Source organism: Pan troglodytes, chromosome 16, assembly GCF_028858775.2.
Source record: "Pan troglodytes isolate AG18354 chromosome 16, NHGRI_mPanTro3-v2.0_pri, whole genome shotgun sequence".
Classification (NCBI taxonomy): domain Eukaryota; kingdom Metazoa; phylum Chordata; class Mammalia; order Primates; family Hominidae; genus Pan; species Pan troglodytes.
This window is the reverse complement of record NC_072414.2, coordinates 65,977,413-65,997,607: the sequence shown is the minus strand read 5'-3', so window position 1 is coordinate 65,997,607 and position 20,195 is coordinate 65,977,413. Positions and strand designations below refer to the sequence as shown.

Sequence of the window (20,195 nt, the reverse complement as noted above, 5' to 3'; positions counted from 1 at the left end):
AAATGTCAACTGCATTCAAGACTGCTACATCTATAAACAAATGAGCAGCATTCCTCTACCACAGACATGCAATGAATCCCCCGATTCAGTGGTTCTTGACTTTGGTTAGGCATTCATAGCTTTAAGAAAAAACTGAGGCCCAGGCTGCACCCAAGACTGATTCGATTAGAATCTCAGGGCGTAGGACCTAGGAATCTGTAGTTGGGAAAACTCCCCAATGTACAGCCAGCTTGAGAACAATTGTCCTTATCACTGATTCATTCCAGATTTGCTCATCAGCCAAACACAAGCCAAACTCTGATAGTCAGCATCCAGCCTCTGGAAGATACAGAACATCTGACATTCATGCTTATCAAGAGCCCTCAAGCTCCTGAAGAACTTTCTGAGCACTTAAGCATCAGCTACAGCTGGGATCAGTTTGGCAAGACACACGCATTGCTATCTTTCTGCAGACACAAAACCCCAGCTCTTGCAAAGCCTCAAAGACCCCAGGAATACTGCACATGTTATGAGTGAACTGGACCATAAACTCGGCCAGCCTGTGGCCTCTGCTGCCCTTCTGCCTAGCTCCAGCCTCTTGGCCAGCCCCTCCGTTTCATTTTCTCAGATGCACACTCACCAGTGCCACGGCCCCTCCCCTGGATCAGCCATTCCCGACAGGCCTCCCTTCCTCCGCCGTCACCACTGCCACTTCTGCCACAGGCTGCCCCCTCGCCTTGGCCCCCTCCTGTTGCTGCTGCCACCAAGGCACCGGAGCCAGTAATCTGTCACAAGAGTGGGTGAGAACACCTATCTTTTCCACTTTGGATCCTAAAGCAGGGGCCCCAGGGCAGGCGCACTGCTGACCCACTCTGGCAGTTTTTAAGCAAAGTCCTCACCCCAGGTACTTCACAACCAGGCCTGGGGGACTCACTGCTCCACCCCATGACTATGCCCTGCTGCCTCTCACTCCTTCTTGCACAAACAGTCTCTCACTGAATCCCTAGGACACAGGTGAAGCTCAAGGGAGGGGTTCCTAAATGATGCCCTGATACACTTGGAAAGTAGTAATGTAGCAGACCAGTATTCTGCAACTTTCCTCACTGCAAGGCTGGATACAAGCTGCAGAGCTGGGGAGGATGGGTTAGGTGGGAGCCAGGATCACCTTGGGAATATCACCCCACCCCCTCCAAGCTGGGGAGTAGGAATTTGCAGTGGTGGTGCTCGGTGTACTCTGGGGGCACCAGGGGTCTGGAAAGGGCCCAGAAGTTGGGTGAGAAATGCATAGGGGGGACCTAATTTGTTGGGGTTTTAAAATATATATTTTCTAAAGTTTGGGACTCCTATAACAATTTTTAAAACCTGTGTCTTAAAGCTACATACACAAAAGCAGCGGTCCTCTGGCTCTCTCCCCATGTCTCTAGGCCTGCTCTCTAATGTGAGCTCCTAGGTATTTAATTCATCATCACCTGAAATGTGCTTTTACCCCCTCCCTTAATTCACTGTATAGCCCCTAATGACTCCTTGCTGATAGCTGAGCATTACATACTCCCCGCCCCACCCCCAATATTGCTGGGGTCCCTCTACTTGATTCTCCATGACATCTGGGGACACTGTTGGCACTCCAAACCTGTTCTCCACCTTTCCTTCCCAGGCTTCTGCCTCTACCCAGGGTCAGTGGTAGCTTTAATTTTACCAAGATTATGGGATGGAAAGAAGTGCCCAGATTTCAGAGGAATTTACACCCTAGAAAGACAAGACTCAATAACTGGTTGGATGTGAGGAATAATCAAAAGGGGGGTGCCCTGGGTGGCTATGGGGTCTTGGCTTGTGCAACCGGGCAGAGAGTGGGGCGAGCCAGTGAGACGGGAGGAGAAGGTGCTGAGTTTGAGGTACCTATGGGCATCCATGCGGAGCTGTTGGAAGGTCACTGGCCATGCTGGTCTGGCAGGCAGGTGCGAGTGTTGGGTATCAGCTACCCCTGGGCAGTAACTGAAGTCAGGGGCGTGGCTGAGAGCACCTGGGAGAATACACAGACTGAAAAGAGGAAAGGGCCCAGCAGCAAACCTGCAGGAGCACCACACCCAAGAAAAAACAGAGCCTGCAGAGGAGAGGGAGGAGTGCCCAGAGCTGCATCCGAGCAGGCGATCTTTCCAGGAAAGACCGGGCCCGGCGCCGGTCAAGAATAATAACGACTAAACGCGACACTGCACCTAGAGGCACAGAGGCCACCCTGGTACTGGCGGGGAAACGCAGGAGGTGGGGTGAAGAAGGGGCAAGGAGGGGGCTGAAGTGTAAACAAGGAGAGCAGAGGAAGGGGAGCCGACAGCTGGAGAGAGAAGTGGGTGGAGTTTTCTGAGATGAGAAAGACCTCATTCAGGGTGTTTAGTTCAGAAGGCAGTGGATACATTAGAAGATGCAAGAGAGATGAGGAGGAGGAGGAGTGAGGCTCCCAGGGGGTCAAGGGCTGGGGCCAGGACACAGGGTGAGTCCTGGAGGCAGGTGGACATCCCTTCCACCCTAACGAGGGCAGGGAAGGGGTGCGATGGAGATCTGTAAATAGCAAGATGTCAACTGTCCCTATGCCATTGGAGAGCTCCTGTCTTCTCCCTGGAGCAGAAGGTGCCGCCATCAGCTGAGGGTGAGGCTGGGACAAGGGCCCAGTGAAGAAAGGCAGGCGGGGGCTGCCCTGCAGAGCGAAAGGACATGCTGGGCGGAGCACCAAGGAGCCCTTAGCAGTCACAGGCAACCACTCATAGTTTTCCCAGGCCTTTCTCCTGCAGATCTCAGTCTCCAGGTGGCAGCACAGAGGCGACAAGCTCCTGAGTCCTTCCAGGATTTTCTGCTGGGCAGGGAGCTGCAATTCTGATGAAAGATGGGATGAAATGGGGAGTGCGCGGGGCTGGAGGGAGGCGAAGGTAGGACTGAGAGCTCAAGGAACAGGAGGCTGCGGTCAGAGTCTGAGAGGACCGGCTGAGGGACCGACAGTGCTCGGTGATGGCGAGGTGCAGGGCACGGCCACGGGGCAGGCAGCTGTCTGGGGGAATGGGGTGACAACCCCTGAGAGGTTAAGGAGTGGCGGGCAGGTCGGTGGAAGTAGAAGTCACTCAGGAGGAAGGCAGGACCTGAGCAGGGAGAAGAAATCTGGGAGGTGAATGCTCACGTCTGCCCTCAGTGAGGGTGGGCAGGTGGGTGTCTGAGATGAGCTGGGGAGCATGGGGCCCACCCTGAGAGGGACAGAGGATCTTACCAGACGGCCAGGAAGGGGCTGGAACAGTCCAGGAAGCAGGGGGCCTTGACCCTACCTCCCACCTCTGATGCCCATGAGTGTGGGAGGAAGAGGGGACATGGTATCCCCAGAGGAGAACTGAGTTCCAGCATAGGGAAGAGAGAACAGCCTGCAGGGAGGAGCTGGATCCATCGGAGAACGCGATGGTCGTGGAATAAGGGTTCGCAAGGGTGATGGTTCAACAAGTGTTTATTGAGCAGCCACATCTGCCAGGTCTTGGGATAGCCAGTCCCTGTGCTCATGGGCTTAGATCCTGGCAGAGGCCTAGTGGAGAGGCTTGGGGTGGGGGTCGGGGCATGGAAGGCTGTGCTATTGGCCAGGGACTCAGAACACAGGAGGGTGCAAGGGTGACAGAAGTTTCTTTCTTGGGCAAAGAGGCCTGGAATGGTGGCTTGAATCTCAGCCATGCCTTAGCCTTCCCCTCTCAGCCAGAGAAGACCCAGGTCTCCCTGCCCAGAGGTCCATGCATAGCCATTCATTCGTTGATTCATTCCTTAACCAAGAATTAATGAGTGCTACTCTGTGCAGGGCCTGTAAGAGCATGGGCTGGAGGAGGCAGCTCAGGGGCCGGGCAGGGGTGTTGGCTGCAAGGTTACAAGAGAAGGGTAGCACTCTCAGAGGCCTGCTTGACGGGCGCCTGGGACTGGGCTGATGGGGGGCCTTTCTGGGGCACAGGGTGGTGGGAATGTAATTGGAGAGGCTTCCAGAGGCACTTGGACTTGAGAGGCCTCCATGGAGCCTCTGACAGAGTCCCCAGGGGGAACACCTGCTCCAAGAGTCTGGGCTCTGCCTTCCCCTGCCCCCACCATGGAAGACATGTCAAGCTGGGAAGCCATGGAGGAGAAGGGGAGGGCAAAAAAGTTGTTGAGCCACTGGGATAAATGGGAGGAGCCCCGGAGGGAGCGGCTGCGGGATCGCACAGCCCCTCGTATCCGGTGGGGTGGGCTGATGCCCCTTTGCAGCTGGGCAGGATGTTCCTGGGCATTGGCAGGATGGTTGAGGGGCCCTGTGATGGCAGGAGTGCTGGCTTGGACCACATGGGGAGACCAAGTCCGAATAGGGGCCCGATGCAATTGAGGGTGCAAGCGGAGGGCATGGCGAAGGCGGATGGCTCTCTGTGCTCTGTACAACAGGTAGCGGATCCCACGGTGGACGGCAGGGCGCTCCTGGTGATCAGGAGGCTGGCTGTGAGGCTCAGCATCGGGGGTGGCAGCCTGCTCAGCGGGCTGGTGGGGAGGCCAAGCTGGGGGGTGGTATGTGCCACAGGGCAGGCTGGAGGCTCCTTGTGCTCTCAGCAGAGACTGGACTGGCGAGGAGTGGGCTGGCGAGGAGTGGGCTGGCGAGGAGTGGGCTGGCGAGGACTGTGGCTCGGCGGTCTCCATGGGCTCCATGCACTTTCCAATACAGAACCTCAGACTGAGGGCTGGAAGAGACCTCAGGGGCCACCCAGTCCAACCTTTCACTCTATTCAGATCCCCTTTTCCCCTGGACAGGTGATAGTCCAGCCTCTAGTAATAAACCTCTAGGGACAGAAGGGTCACTACCCACGAGGCCACCTGTTTCACTGTGGAATGGATTTATATATCTTTCTACATGGATGGAGTCAAACCTCACTTGTTTGGCCCCTATATAGCTGCCCCGTGGCCTGACACCCCTTCACTGGCCCCCACTGGCTGCAATAAACCAAGGAATGGATTCTTGTCCAGCCCTCCTCACTGAGGACTTACAGGACAGAAAATGCATAAGGAAGCTCCAGACAAAGGCCTTGGACATTCCAGAAAAGAGACAGGGCTCTGGACACATGCTATCAGCATTTCAGAAGAGTACATATGGCTACTGAAGGCTCCTGGCCCTGGTGTAGTGGGAGGGCTGGGGTGGTCCAAGCATGCAGCTGGCATTTGGAGACTGTCCTCAGCACAGCTTGGGACTCAGTGCCTCACTGGAAAATTCCCCAGGCGCAAGGCAAGTCTGAGAGTCACCTGCTGTGGCTGTGCCCCCTGGGACCTGAAATGGGGGGAGGCAGGAGTCCTGGGCTGAACTTCTGGGCCACTCACCGAGTTTTCGGCATCTGAGTCTTCCGAGCTGCTGATCACCACAACGCGTTCCTCTGAAACGGGGAAGGGGAGATGCATTATGAACTGCCTAGGATGCATGCTGGGAGGGGTGTGGGTGTGCACCTATGGGAATCCTTGCAGGCCAGTCGGCTGGGGGCAACGGATGCCCTGCAGGGGGACGGGAACAGCCACTGTGTGTGCCAATGTGACTCTGCTTTGCATTTGGATTTGAGTAATTCACAAATGGGTTTCCATAATTTCTTGCTGTGCCTTATCTACGAATATTCAATTAAGTTATCTGCCCAGAATTCAGAATTTGCCCCCTGTACAGGAGGCCTGACAACCGCTACCTGGTCTGGAACCTTCTGCAATCCTAAAGAAGCACACTGTCCCCATTCTCAGCTCCATGAGCTGGGATGTCTAGAGTTAAAAGATGCTTCATTTAGTTAATCAAAACCCATCGATTACCAATAGCATTTGTGGGTAAGGAATATCAGTCAGTGCTCAGTGTGTGACCAAGGCTAGGGCTCAGTCAGAATGAAGAACAAAGCTGTACTCTGGGTGAAGCAGATCCTTAGAACTCTCTTGTTCCAGATTCCTCTGGGTTGACCTCAACTCCTGCCCAACTGACTACCTGCCTGGCAGTGTTCATAGAAGATAACTCTGACAAATGAGATACTTAGGTAGGTGGCCTTTGCAGAAACACTTGGGGAAATGATGGGTGTAGACTGAGAGAGCAGAGTTAAGGTCATGGGGAGTCCAGTTTCCTGTGATGGTATGCCCAAGCCCTCTCTGGGAGTATGCTAGGCATCAGCCAACAAACTTCTTGTGAAGACCTGCCCTGTGCAAAGGCACAGTAGTGTTTGGGAGGAAGGACTCATAGAACTGTGCATTTTAGCCTGTCAGGCTCCCCACACCTCAATCATGGCAAAACACATGGTAAACTGTGTCCACTCTCACCCCCACGCACACTGTGAACTTTCCCTATCTTATTCAGTGGGAATAAGGGACTCCTGTTGGCTTTGGGCTTTCTGGATGGGGCCAAAATACAGAAGAGGGGCACCGCCCAGACCCTGGCGGGCAGCACCCAGGCCACTGCCCTACCCACCTCCCTACCTGCCTCCCCGGCGCCACTGGCCACGTGGTTGCTGTTGGGCAGGAAGACCTCACTTCCTATGACGGGGCTCCTGGGGCTAGGCGGTCCATCCAGGTGGGGTGGTGAGACTGCCTTGGAGGTGCTGGGCCTGGGCTGCTCCGGGGAGCTCCGAGCCAACCTTGCCTCCTTCCCCTCCTCAGACTCCATCTTGATGACCTTCCTGGGGCACTGGGTCTGGCTGCACTTCCTCTTCTGGGCTGTGGTTGTATTGGAGACATCCTGCACAGAGGGAGTCACAGAGCCAGGTCAGGTGCCTCCAGGGGTGAGTGGGCAGAGCCTGCCCTGACTGCCAGGGACTTGTGGCCACCCTTTTGCTCCTGCTGTCCCCTCTCCTCTGCTCTCAACCACGCAGATTACGTCTCTCTTCAGACAGGAAGCCTTCCCAAGCTGGTACTATCTGCTGTCCACCAGTCTCTGCTGGCCTCTGACAAACCTGGGTGTCTCAGCACCCCTGCTGGGCTGGGAGTGGGCCATGCTTATGGGAAGCTCCCTGACCATGCAGCCAAGAACAGGGGAGAGCACAGAGAAGGCGTCGAGCAAACACTTTCCCACAAAGAGCTGATCTGATGAAGGCCTGGATTCCCACCCCAGTGCCAGCTCACTTTCCTGGTGGAACTCAGGCCTTCAGGAGGGAAGGCTGGGGCTGGGGAGAACCTTACCTCTCCATAGGAAGGGCCTTTGATGGAGAAGGCGTACACTGGCACGGGGTGTGCCCCGGGCACTGACTGTACCACAGCCATAGGCTGGGCTTCAGCCAGCCCCAGGGCCTGAACCTGGGCCTTCACTCTCTCTGCCTCCTCGGGCTGCAAAGTTGGGAAAATTGAGTCAGAAATGACTAGGCAGCAGCCCCAGGGCCAGGTACCCCAGACCTGTGGTAGGCCTAATCCCTGGGGCCTCACCAAGTCACAGGTCCAGGCTCCCTGACTCAAAGCTCCGAGCTCACTGGGGACAAGAAGTCCTCCAAACTCTCCATCACATCACCTCCTTTTTTAAAAAAAATTTTTTTGTAGAGACAGGGTCTCACTATGTTGCCCACGCTGGTCTTGAACTCCTGGGCTTGAGCAATTCTCCTGTTTCAGTCTCCCAGAGTGCTGGGATTACAGGCATGAGCCACCGCGCCTGGCATCACCTCCTTCTGACTCTGAGTTACTGGAGCCCAGGGACCACTTTGGTTGTTGTGTGTCCTAACAGGGCTGGAAGATACCCCAGGAATCACACTGCCCAACTCAGGACATGCTCAGTAATTAGCCCTACTTATACACACACCTCCAGGGACAAAGTGCTCACTACTGGCAAAAGCGGCTCCTTTAACAGTGAGAAAATCCTCCCATTGAGCTGAAACTGGCCTCCCTGGGACCTTGCCTCTGCCCTCTCAGCCTTAACTCTACCTGGGTCAGCTACTACACAAGTTGGATGAATTGCTTAAAACTCCTCAGGCCTCAGTCCCCCTCTATAAAGTGGGAATAATAACATCTACCTCATATGGTAATGTGGATGAAATGTGTTAATACAAGTAAAATATAAAATACCTGGCACTTAGAAAATGTCATTGATGATGATAAATATTGTTCTTATTACTACTCTGTGCCAGGCACAGTGCTAAGTGCTTCATGTACCTATCTCAAAATGAAATAGAGGCAGTTTCTTAAAAAATTAAATGTAGAATTACCATATGACCTAGCAATTCTACCCCAGGTGTGCACCCAAAAGAAGGGACAACAGACGGTTAAACAAAAGCTTGCACGTGAATGTTCAGAGCAGCACTACTCACAATAGCCAAAAGGTAAAACAAACTAAATGTGCATCAACTGATGACTGAATAAACAAAATGTGGTATAGCCACGTGATGGAATATTATTCAGCCATAAAAAGCAATGAGGACTGAGATGTACAACATGGATGAGCCTTGAATGTATTACATTAAGTGAAAGACACCAGCCAGACGTGGTGGTGCACACCTGTAGTCCCAGCTACTTGGGAGGCTGAGGCACGAGAATCGCTTGAGCCCCGAGGCAGACATTGCAGTGAGCTGAGATTGTGTCACTGCACTCCAGCCTGGGGCACAGAGTGAGACTCTGTCTCAAACACTAATAATAATAATTAATTTTTTTAAAAAAAGAAACCAGACACAAAATACACATTGTATGATCCTGTTTACATGCAATGCCCAGAATGGATAAATCCATAGACACAGAAAGCAGATTGGTGGTTGCCAGGAGATGGGGGAGGGGGAAATGGGACTGACTGCTTCATGGGTAAGGGGTTTCCTTTTGGGGGCATAAAAATATTCTGGGGCTAGATAGGTGGCAATGGCTGTGCAAGATTATGAAAGTACAGGAGGCTGAGGTGGGAGAATCGCCTGAGCCTCCCACCTAGGCAACACAGCGAGACCTCATCTCTGAAAATTAAAAAGAAAAAAATTTAATCATTTGAGCTGGAGCTGCAAAGAAAAAAAAATTAAAAAATTTAAAAAATATTATGAATGTAATAAATACCACTAAATTGCACACTTCAAGAGTTAAAATGGTGAATTTTATATGAATTTTATCGCCATAAAAATTATAGTTAAAAAAAAAGTAGGTACCGTACTATGATTATTGCCAATCTTCAGAGAAGGAAACGGAGGCAGAGAGAGGTGAAGTGATTTCCCAAGGTCACATACCTCGGGACCCCTGGCCTGACTTGAATCTAGTGTTTTTTGTTCGTTTGTTTGTTTGTTTGTTTTGAGACAGAGTCTTGCTCTGTTGCCCAGGAGATGGAGTGCAGTGGCACTATCTCGGCTCACTGCAACCTTGGCTTTCTGGGTTCAAGCGATTCTCCTGCCTTAGCCTCCTAAGTAGCTAGGATTACAGGCACACAGCCCCACGCCCAGCTAATTTTTGTATTTTTAGTAGAGATGGGGTTTCACCATGTTGGCCAGGCTGGTCTCAAACTCCTGACCTCAGGTGATCCACCCGCCTCGGCCTCCCAAAGTGCTGGGATTACAGGCATGAGCCACCACACCTGGCCAAATCCAGTGTCTTGAAATGGAGGCCTCTTCCTGCCCCGGCGTGCTCTTCATTTTCTTTACTTGATGAGTCTTTTATGTCCCTCCCCACCATCTTTCTCTCTTTTGTGAACTTTAAGCGTCCACTGGACCGATTATTGAAAATGAGTGAGTGGCAGGGATACACCTTCCTCACGGGGACAAGCTCTGTCCCTCCTGTGTGGGCCTTCTGAGAACCACCCAGGCAAGCTGGGGCTGGGCAAGGAGGCTCCCCACAGAGGCTGCTGGGCATGTGAGTTAAGGCAGGGATGGCCCCAGCACAGTGCTGGCTCCTGGGTGTGCCAGGTACCAGAACCCCACGGTGGGTCGTTCTCATGGGCTCCACACCATTGGCCATGATGGATTGACCTCCTTCCCTCCTCCCTTCCTTCCTTCCTTTCTTTTTCTCCAAATCTTTAAAAAGAAGGAGGATGACCTCTCTGGATTAGAGAGTGTGAGCCTGTCTCGGGAAGGAGAGAGAACAGATTATCTCCCAGGATCTGTCTCTGCCAGGCCTCTAGGAAAGTCTAGTCACTCTTAAGGCCAGTGGTTTTCAAACTGCAGCTTGTGACCCATGAGTGGATCCAACCATGAAAGCAATTTAGTGGGGCATGACCAACATTTTTATATCAAAAATAATAGTATAGAATAGAAATTATCAGAGTACATCCCATGTAACAATCATAATTTATTCTGTAAAACTTTTTTCTTTCTTTCTTTCTTTTTTTTTTTTTTTTTGAGGCAGAGTCTTGCTCTTGTTGCTCCGGCTGGAGTATAGTGGCATAATCTTGGCTCACTGCAACCTCTGCCTCCCAGGTTCAAGTGATTCTCCTGCCTCAGCCTCCTGAGTAGCTGGGATTACAGGTGCCTGCCACCATGCCCGGCTAATGTTTGTATTTTTAGAAGAGACGAGGTTTCATCATGTTGGTCAGGCTGGTCTTGAACTCCTGACCTCAGGTGATCCACTTGCCTCCACCTCCCAAAGTGCTAGGATTACAGGCGTGAGCCACTGGACCCAGCCTATTTTATAAAACTCCTTTAGCTACAGTATGTGTGTGCATATGTATATACTATAAGTTAAGATATAATATATATATTTTTTCAATAGAGGATAGTGGTCAAAAAAGAGTTTAACCCACCTCACACATATTAGAATGACTATTATTTAAGAAAAAAAGAGAGACAGACAATATAACAAATGTTGGTGAGGCTGTAGAGAAGTCGAAACTTTTACACGGTGCTGGTGGAAATGTCAAATGGTGCAATAAAAAATGGAAAACAGCATGGTGATTCCTCAAAAAAAATTAAAAATAGAATTACCATATGATCCAGCGATCCCACTTCTGAGTAAACATGCAAAATAATTGAAAGCAAGGTCTCAAGGAGATATCTGTACACCCGTATTCATAGTAGCAGATTCACAATAGCCAAAAAATGGAAACAAGCCAAGTGTCCAACAGACGAATGGATCAACAAAATGTGGCATATACACATAATGGGATATTATTATTCAGCTTTAAAAAGAAAGGAAATTCTGACACATGCTACATGGATGAACCCTGAGAACACTGCACTAAGTGAAATTGGCCAGTCATAAAAGGACAAATACTGTGTGATTCCACTTATAGGAGGTACCTAGAGTATTGAAAATCATAGAGACAGAAAGTAGACAAGGGTCACCAGGGCTGAGGGAGGCAGCATGGGGAGTGACTGTTTTACAGGGACAGAGTTCCAGCTTGGGAAGATGAAAATCCTTCTGAAACGGGTGGTGGTAATGGCTGCACAGCAGTGTGAATGTACTCAATGCTAAAGAACTGTACACTTAGTGTACACTGAACTGAACATTTTGAAATGGTTAAGATGATGTATTTTATATTATGTGTATTTTACCAAAATTAAACTTTTTTTTTTTTTTTGAAAAAGGAGTTTAAAAGGTCCTGCTCTATCGTTCTGTGTCTGGCTCTGCAAACTGCTGGTATGTAAAAGACCCTCTTTCCAGACAGGCCACGAACTCCCCGAAGGCCGGGCTGGCCTCTTCTCTGCCTCTGTCCCAACCTCCCTGACACACCCTCCATCCATGTTAATAAAACAGGGAACACACCAGAGGGCTCAGTAGAGAAAAACACATCATAATGACTGATTTATAATTTTTATAGCTTTAAAATAATAAATTTATTTTTTCCATTAAAGTATTATAACACGATTACAAAAAGCCTATGAGAAACAGAGGAGGGAAAATATCTGAGCTGCTGCCACCCCACCCAAACAATCCTAGTGAAGCCTGTTGAGCTTTCTCTTCATCTCTTCCAGGCATATAGTTGCAATGAAAGTAAACAAACCAGCAGTTTCAAGAGGGATGAGCGCTGGAGCTAGATGCCCAACTCCTGCCTTCTAAGGCAGAAACACGGACCCAAGAGCTGCTTCTCCCCTGGCACAGCTGATGGAGCACTTTCCCTTGGGACAGCCGTCTGTGCCTGCCTCACCTGTCCTTGCACTCACAGTGTTCCCCACTTCCTTCCCTCAGCAGCACTGCCATCCCCAGGCAAGGACTGAAGCCAGAGGCTTGGCAAAAAGAGCAACCCTCTGATACTCCACGTTCAAACTGCTTCCTAGCTGATAGTGAGAGGCCACGTCTATTCTGATTTTATCAAGACAAAGACCCAAAATACCTAGACCTTCACACAAGACAGTGCAGGCTCTCTTGTTGTTCATTCACCAATGACTAGCACCTGGAAGACAGCTGAGTCTGTGGACCAAGGGCATTTCCCTATTATTATTTTGATTTTATTTGTTTGTTTGCTTTTTGAGACAGGGTCTCACTCTGTCACTCAGGCTACAATGCAGTGGTGTGATCACAGCTCACTGCAACCTCAAACTCCCTGGGCTTAGGTGATCCTCCCACCTTAGCCTGCTGAGTACCTGGGATTATAGGCACGTGCCACCACACCTGGCTGATTTTTACACTTTTTGTAGAAACAGGGTCTCACTATGTTGCCGAGGCTGGTCTCAAATTCCTGGGCTCAAGCAATCTGCCCGCGTCAGTGTCCCAAGGTCCTGGGTTTACAGGTGTGAGCCACCACACCTGGCCTTATTATTTTATATTATTTATTTGCAAACATCATCCATTGTAGCATTGTTTGTAATAGCAAAACAACCTAAATATGCAGCAACAAGGAACTGGCTAAACAAAGCCTGCCATATCCATTTAATGGTCCATTATGCAGCTGCAAAAAGGTATCGGGAAGCTCTCTACCTATTGATAGGATAAGAATTCTGGTATGATACCATGTGTATCTGGTATTATCCTACCTTTGTGAAACACAGAATGCAAAAGGCAAATATCTATAATAATATTTGCTTGTAATTACATACATTCTGGAAGGATATATAAGAATTTAAAAAAGAGGTGGGGCACGGTGGCTTATGCCTGTAATCCCAGCACTTTTGGGAGGCTGAGGTGGGTGGATCACTTGAGGCCAGGAGTTTGAGAGTATCCTGGCTAACATAGCAAAACCCCATCTCTCCTAAAAATGCAAAAAATTAGCTGGGTGTGGTAGTGCGTGCCTATAATCCCAGCTACTCAGGAGGCTGAGGCATGAGAATCGCTTGAACCCAGGAGGCAGAAGTTGCAGTGAGCCGAGATTGTGTCACTGCACTCCAGCCTGGGTGACAGAGCAAGACTGTCTCAAAAGAAATTTTTAAAAGATAGTTATATGGGCATAAGAACTGGGGGCTAAAGTGGGAGTAAGACACTATTGATCACTTTCTATGTTTTTATTTCTGACTATGTGATTGTATTATGCACACATATATTAAAAAATTCCTCTTTTTACTTGAGGTTGTGTATACAGGAATGCAGTACCCAAGGCAGTTAAGAGTCAGCTTTTAGGCCGGGCACAGTGGCTCACGCCTGTAATCCCAGCACTTTGGGAGGCCGAGGCGGGCAGATCATGAGGTCAGGAGTTCAAGACCAGCCTGGCCAATATGATGAAACCCCGTCTCTACTAAAAAATACAAAAATTAGCCAGGCGTAGTGGTGCGCGCCTGTAGTCCCAGCTACTCGGGAGGCTGAGGCAGGAGAATGGCTTGAACCCCGGAAGCAGAGGGTGCAGTGAGCCGAGATCATGCCACTATACTCCAGCCTGAACAACAGAGCGAGACTTCGTCTAAAAAACAAACAAACAAACAAAAAACAAGTCAGCTTTTAATCTTGCCCCTAATTTGCTGTGTGTAGCCTTGGGTAAGTCACATCCTTTCTGGGTCTTAGCTTCGTCCTCTGTAAAAAAAAGGGGGTTAGACTCCATGCTCTTGCCTGGCTCTAAAACTCTGAGACTCTTAAGTCCTGTCTCTTCCAGGAAGCCTCTCCTGATTGCCTCAACCTACAGCACTCTCTCTCTCCTATGGGTCATGCCATGGCAAAAGCTAGGCCCCTACCCACCACCAGAAGACCTGCTGTCCATGAAGGACTGGCCAGTCCTGGGCCAGATCCTTGATAGGCTAGGCGCATGCAAACCTGAGTGACTAGGCTAGGGAAGAGACCAGATGCCAAGTCCAGGAAGAAACCGAGGATGCTTATTCTGGTGGAAAGGAGCCATACTTGTGAGTGCCAAAGGGGGCAAGTCAAAGGGACACCACTGCATTTCCACTTGGAAAAGCACTTTCTAAGTCAGAGCAGGCCAGAGTTGGGAGCAGCTGCCTCTAGAATGAGCAAGCTTCCTGTCCCTGGAGATGTGTACATGAAAGCTGGACAGCCACAGGTCAGGGGTGCTGCAGAAGGAATGCCAGCATTAGATGGGACATGGATACCTTCCAACCCTGAGACACTCTGCTTTGTTACATGTATGGTGGCCCTGGAATCACACCAGCAGAACCCGGGCAACTGGGATCGAAATCTGACTCCTGGCACCATTCCCCATTCCTTTCCAAGAACCATCTGTGGGGAAAGAGCAGGGGAAGGCCCACCTATTCTGACTCCAAGAGAAGGCTCACACATTGGGGGTAGGGTGTAGAAGGGGAGAGGACATCTGCACATCCCTCAGGACTGCTGACCCTATATCTAACCATACATCTGACAACCATAGTTTCTCATGGCTGGAAGGCACTAATATGCCATCTAATGCTGGAATTCCCTCTGCAGCAGCCCTGATCTGTGGCCGACTGTCTACCCCACATCTAACCCCCACTGAACCTGGCTCATGGCCCATCAAGAGCAACTTTGGCATTTAGGAGCCTAGAGTCAGAGCCAGCTAGCCAGCCAACCCTTCTTTAATGTCTTCCTTTACTTCCTCTCACTGAAATTTCCAGTCCAGCCACTTGCTGTCCCTCACTCAGACACTCTCCCTGCACACACAGGGACAGCAGGACTCACAACCTGCCTGACCTGCTGGGCCCCACCACCACCCCTTCAGACCTCAAACCCATCTCACCAGGTCAACGTCAATAGGGTCCCTGGGAGTGCTGGCAGCCTCTGGGCTGGCTTTCTTGGATACAGCTGCATCTGTAGAACACAAAGAAGGTCACAGGCAGGTCAAGGACATGCTGGTAAGGGACATCCTGACCTGGGACAGTGATAGAGAGGAGGTCCCTGTTGCTTTTCCAGGATACCTATTTTCCAGGGCATCCCACAGCACTGGACAACTCCCTGGAGGGGCAGCTGGAAGGAGAGCTCTCTCGAATGCAGTGGGCAGGAACCCAGCCAGAAGGGAAAGAGAGGTGGCATTAGAGTGCTTGCTTTTGGCTCCAAACCCCAAGTGCACCTCTCTCCATCTCTGAGCCAACAGCAAGGCTAAGTGTGCACAATCATAAAGCCATCACTACCGGCTCACTGACTCTCTACATATAGTGAGAGCTCCATGATCTTCCTTATCTGCAGCCTGGTTTTTATTAAATCTAAATCTCTTATGCTTCAGAATAAAATAACCCTTCTCTCTGCTATTGCCCAGTTATAACACCCAAGGCAAGCTGTGTAAACTCTGTGGGGTCATTTCCTTAATATGGGTGACATTCACTACCTAGGTGGAGAAGGCACAGGTCCAGGCCCTCTAAGATTATCCTTCATGACCCATGTCCAGCTCCAGGAGAAGTAAATAAGCTCTTTGTCACTGGCACCCTACCCAGGTGCCTTCAGATTCCGTAGCCTCCCTCCCCTTTCCCAGTAAGGGCATCCTATACTAGCTGCTCAGAGCTCACATTCCAGCTTGGAGATTTAGTCAAAGAGTCCTGGAGACTCTCTGGCACACTCCCCCTACCCCTTATTTTGAAAGCCCCCCTGTTCCAGCTAATACACAGCTGCTACATCTCCCGGATTTGGATTGCAGAGCTGAGCACTGTCTCATTCTCCAGCTATGTGAAGTGGCTCTGGCTCCTTGAGATCAGAAACTAGTCTGTGTCTCCTTACCTCTCAAGCGTCCAACACTAGGCAGGGCGCGCAAAGGTTGGCAGACAGCAGGTCATCCTGCAGACAAGGGATCTCCTCCACCGAGCCACTGTATGGTTTTGGGTAAGCATCCAACCATCCCCAGGAGGTTTTCTTAGCCCCCTTCTACTGTAACCCCAGGTCCCAATTGACTTCTCTGTTCCGAGACACTGGTGGCTTAAGAGAACCTCCTGAAGTGGTTGGTCCCTCTGGCGCCAAAATGATACTGGGTCTGATTCTCAGCTTTGCAGTTTTTCAACTTTCACGTGTTCCCCATGAGTCATCGCTAGGTCAATCCACAGAGTCTTGTAAATTAGTAAAACGTGTCCCCTCTGGGTGGCTGCAGCCCTTTGTCAGGGCCTCATCTCCCCCTTATCCTGTGCCCTGGAACCTAAGACCTTACCAACCCCCAAAGACTGAATAAACACCCAGTTTTCTTTTCTGTCAAATGGAGATGATCTCTTCTGACTCGCCTTCCCTAGGGTGCAGCAGAGGCACAGGCCGCCCAGGAAGGTGGCGTGCGTGCTTACCTTTCCCCTGGGTGATGCAAGAGCTGAGGTCCTGCAGGCGCACCTTGAACTCGTCGAAGCCGAAGCCGTCGGTGCGCACGGCAGCTTGCAGGCTCTGGGGCTCCTCCTGGCGCAGGCGGCAGAGCGCCTGGCGCAGGAAACCGTGCATGTCCAGCACCTCCTGGTCCGAGGCGTAGCACTTCATCCTCTGCACCAGCGCGCTGCCCGTGCGGATGCGCTGCAGCACAGCATCCAGGCGGCCCAGCCGACTGGCCATCTCCTCGTAGTCGCGTTGGTACCGCGCGTCCACCGCCTCCAGCAGCTCGCGCTCCTGAGCCCGCACGTGAGCTACCACCTGGCGCACGCGCTCGCGGATCAGCTCCTCGGTCTCGGCACGCGCGCGGCCCAGCTGGCCGACGGCCGCGTGCATCTGCGCGTGAACCGCGCCAAAGGCACTATCCTGCTCCTGCAGCGCCTGCGTCATGGCGTCCAGCTCCTCCTGTCGCTGCTGGATCTCTGCGCTGATGTCACACTTGAGCTCACTGTGGCTGCTGTCAAGGAGCGCGCACGAGCAGCACAGCGGCTTGGAACATCCTCGGCAGTAGATGCTGTGGACACACAAGGTTGGCCTGGGTTAGGACTCTCCTGACTTTTTCCTCTTAAAACGTTCGTTATTAAATTCCTCTTCCAAAAATACCAGACTTTGAATCATGGCATGTTTCTAGGTTTCTGCTTTTCCTAATTCAGTGTTTGTGGTTATGGTGATAGTATCCAAACTACCAATAACACATGAGTATAAAAAGTTACTACAGTAACAATTTCAACATCCGGGAAACAATACAAAGATATACGAAACGACAATCATCTCTTTCCACCACTTCTGAATTTCCCTTCCCCACCGAGGAAGCACCAGGTGAGCATCGTGGGGTGCACCCTTCCACACATCTCTCCACTGAAACCGCCTTACACAAATGCCAGACTGGGCTGCTGCTTGCAGGATGGTACAGACTTGACACATGTCAGCCATGCCACTTAACCTTTGCAAGAGCCCCTTGAGTGAGAATTATCGTTATACATATTTCCCAGAGGAAGAAACAGAACATGTTAAATGATTGACCTAGATATCTACAACAATTTTGGGGGCTGATGTTTGTTCAAAAAAAAAAAAAAGAAAGAAAGAAAGAAAGAAATCGGCCGGGCGCGGTGGCTCACGCCTGTAATTCCAGCACTTTGGGAGGCCGGGGCGGGTGGATCACCTGAGGTCGGGAGTTCAAGACCTGCCTGACCAACATGGAGAAACCCCGTCTCTACTAAAAATACAAAATTAGCCGGGTGTGGTGCCGCATGCCTGTAATCCCAGCTACTCAGGAGGCTGAGGCAGGAGAATTGCTTGAACCCGGGAGGCGGAGGTTGCGGTGAGCCCAGATGGTGCCATTGCACTCCAGCCTGGGCAACAAGAGCAAAACTCCGTCTCAAAAAAAAAGAAAGAAAGAAATCAAGTCATATAATTACTTTGAACTTCCTCCTCTCAACGAACTTTCACTCAGAGCATTCCTCTAGGTGCATAGGCACAGATCAGATGTATTCTCTTTAATAGCTCTGGTATATCCCAGATGGGCCACAGTTGATTCAGTCACTGTCGTTTTGCTGGCATTCAGGTAATTTCCTGTTTGTGCATTTTCTTTCTTTCATTTTCCTTTCCTTTTTTTTTCTTTTGGTGCCAATATGGACAACACTTTAGTAATATCCAAGTTATATAGCCTAATCATGGAAGCTTTTGTTCCTATGAAATAGATTATAAATATAGGCTTGCTAGATCAAAGTGTTTGTATTTTAATATTTTTATTTGGTTATTTTTTTTTTTTTGAGACGGAGTTTCGCTCTTGTTGTCCAGGCTGGAGTGCAATGGCACCATCTCAGCTCACCGCAACCTCTGCCTCCTGGGTTCAAGCAATTCTCCTGCCTCAGCCTCCCGAGTAGCTGGGATTACAAGCATGCGCCACCACCCCGGCTAATTTTGTATTTTTAGTAGAGACGGGGTTTCTCCATGTTGGTCAGGCTGGTCTTGAACTCCTGACCTCAGGTGATCCACCCGCCTCGGCCTCCCAAAGTGCTGGGATTACAGGTGTGAGCCACCGTGCCTGGCCTGGTTAATATATTTTAGCTAGCAGATACTTCCATAGCATTTATTGTGTCTCAGACACTATTATAAGCATTGGCAAATATTTACTCATTCAATCCTCCTGACAATCCAGTGGAATAGATACCATTATTATCCCCATTTTAAGGATGAGAAAACTGGTGCAAGAGGCAAAATAATTTGTTCAAGATCACACGATTAGTAAGTGGTAGAGTCTAGATGCAAACTGTAGTAGCAGAATAGTGGCCTCTAAAGATGTCCACGTGCAAATTCCTGAGACCTGTGAATATGTCACCTTACTATGGCAAAAGGGTCTTTGCAGGTGTTATTCAATTAAGGACCTTGAGATAAAGAGATTATTCTAGATTATCTGGGTGGGTTCAACGTAATCACGTGAATCCTTACAAAGGAAAGGGCAGGGAGGCAGGAGAATGAGAGGAGATGTGATGTTGCCGGCTTTGAAGACAGAAAGGGGCCATGCACCAAGGAATGTGGGCAGCCTCTAGAAGCTGGGAAAGGCAAGAAAACATTCTCCCTGAGAGCCTCCCAAAGGAGCAAAGCCTGCTGACACCTTTATATACCTCAGTGAGACCTGTTTCAGACTTCTTACCTCCAGAACCATAAGGGAATACATTTACATTGTTTTAAGCCCCTAAATTTGTGGTAATTTGTTACAGCCACAAAAGAAAATATAAAAACCCAGGCAGTCCAGCTTAGAGTCCATGTTCTTAACCATTACAAGGCTGCTTCTTCAAATATTACCAGGGAAAATACTGTTAGTTCCCCAGAAATATTGCTGTAATTTACTCTCACCGGCAGTGATAAGAATAAGTCTTGGTGGTGTGCGCCTGTAATCCCAGCAACTTGGGAGGCCGAGGTGGGAGAACTGCTTGAACCCAGGAGGTGGAGGTTACAGTAAGCCAAAATTGCACCACTATACTCCAGCCTGGCCAACAGAGCAAGACTCCATCTCAAAAAAAAAAAAAAAGGAATAAGTCAGCCCACCTGAGGCCAGAAGAAAGGGTCTCATCTGGGACTACGTTGAGATCAACTTGTTCTGGAGCCACCAACAGAGAGCCTACTAGCCAGCCAGACTGATACATAGTGCTCATCAATGCTATGTTTAATTAGAAATACTAAGCAATTATGAAAAGAACTAATAACTCTACAGAAGGCAATTTGGCAATACCCATCAGAATTACAAATGCATTTAACCCAGCAATCCTCTTTCTTTGGATCTGCTCTGCAGCTCTATCTCTACACATAACAAGATGATATCCATACAATATATTCACTGCAGCACAGTCCACAATAGCAAAGAATTAGAAGCCACCCACGTGTCCCTCACAAGGCAATTAGTTACATAAATTATGATCCACCCATACAACGGAATACTATGTAGCTGTAAGCCATTGAGGAAGCTCTTTATATACTGATAAGGAAAATTCTCCATGGAGAAATGAGGTTAATAATAGGAGTACTGGAAGGATTAAATGAGTTAATATATGGATAAAAGTTTGAAAAATGACTGGCATACAATGAGTGTTCAATAAATGCTAACTATTTGTATTATTATGATATATATTTTAAGTTAGAAATCAAGGTGCAGAAATGTGTGTATCAGATGC

General features: G+C 49.8%; 1 protein-coding gene across 26 annotated transcripts in view; it reads right to left on the bottom strand.

The window, feature by feature from the left end:
* Positions 1-20,195, bottom strand: part of PML (PML nuclear body scaffold) — a 59,252-nt gene that overhangs the window by 14,069 nt on the left and 24,988 nt on the right. For 3 of the 26 annotated variants that reach the window (XM_016927058.4, XM_009429012.5, NM_001042435.1), the window contains exons 3-7: positions 16,449-17,035; positions 14,930-15,000; positions 7,138-7,281; positions 6,439-6,697; positions 5,323-5,375 (exon numbers count right to left, since the gene is read on the bottom strand). In XM_016927058.4, the coding sequence (XP_016782547.3) occupies positions 5,323-5,375; positions 6,439-6,697; positions 7,138-7,281; positions 14,930-15,000; positions 16,449-17,035 (1,114 nt within the window). Of the gene's footprint in view, positions 1-3,439; positions 4,703-5,322; positions 5,376-6,430; positions 6,698-7,137; positions 7,282-14,929; positions 15,001-16,448; positions 17,036-20,195 lie in introns of those variants that run through there. The other 23 variants (XR_010151333.1, XR_010151334.1, XM_009429021.4 and 20 more) reach the window with 18 other exon arrangements.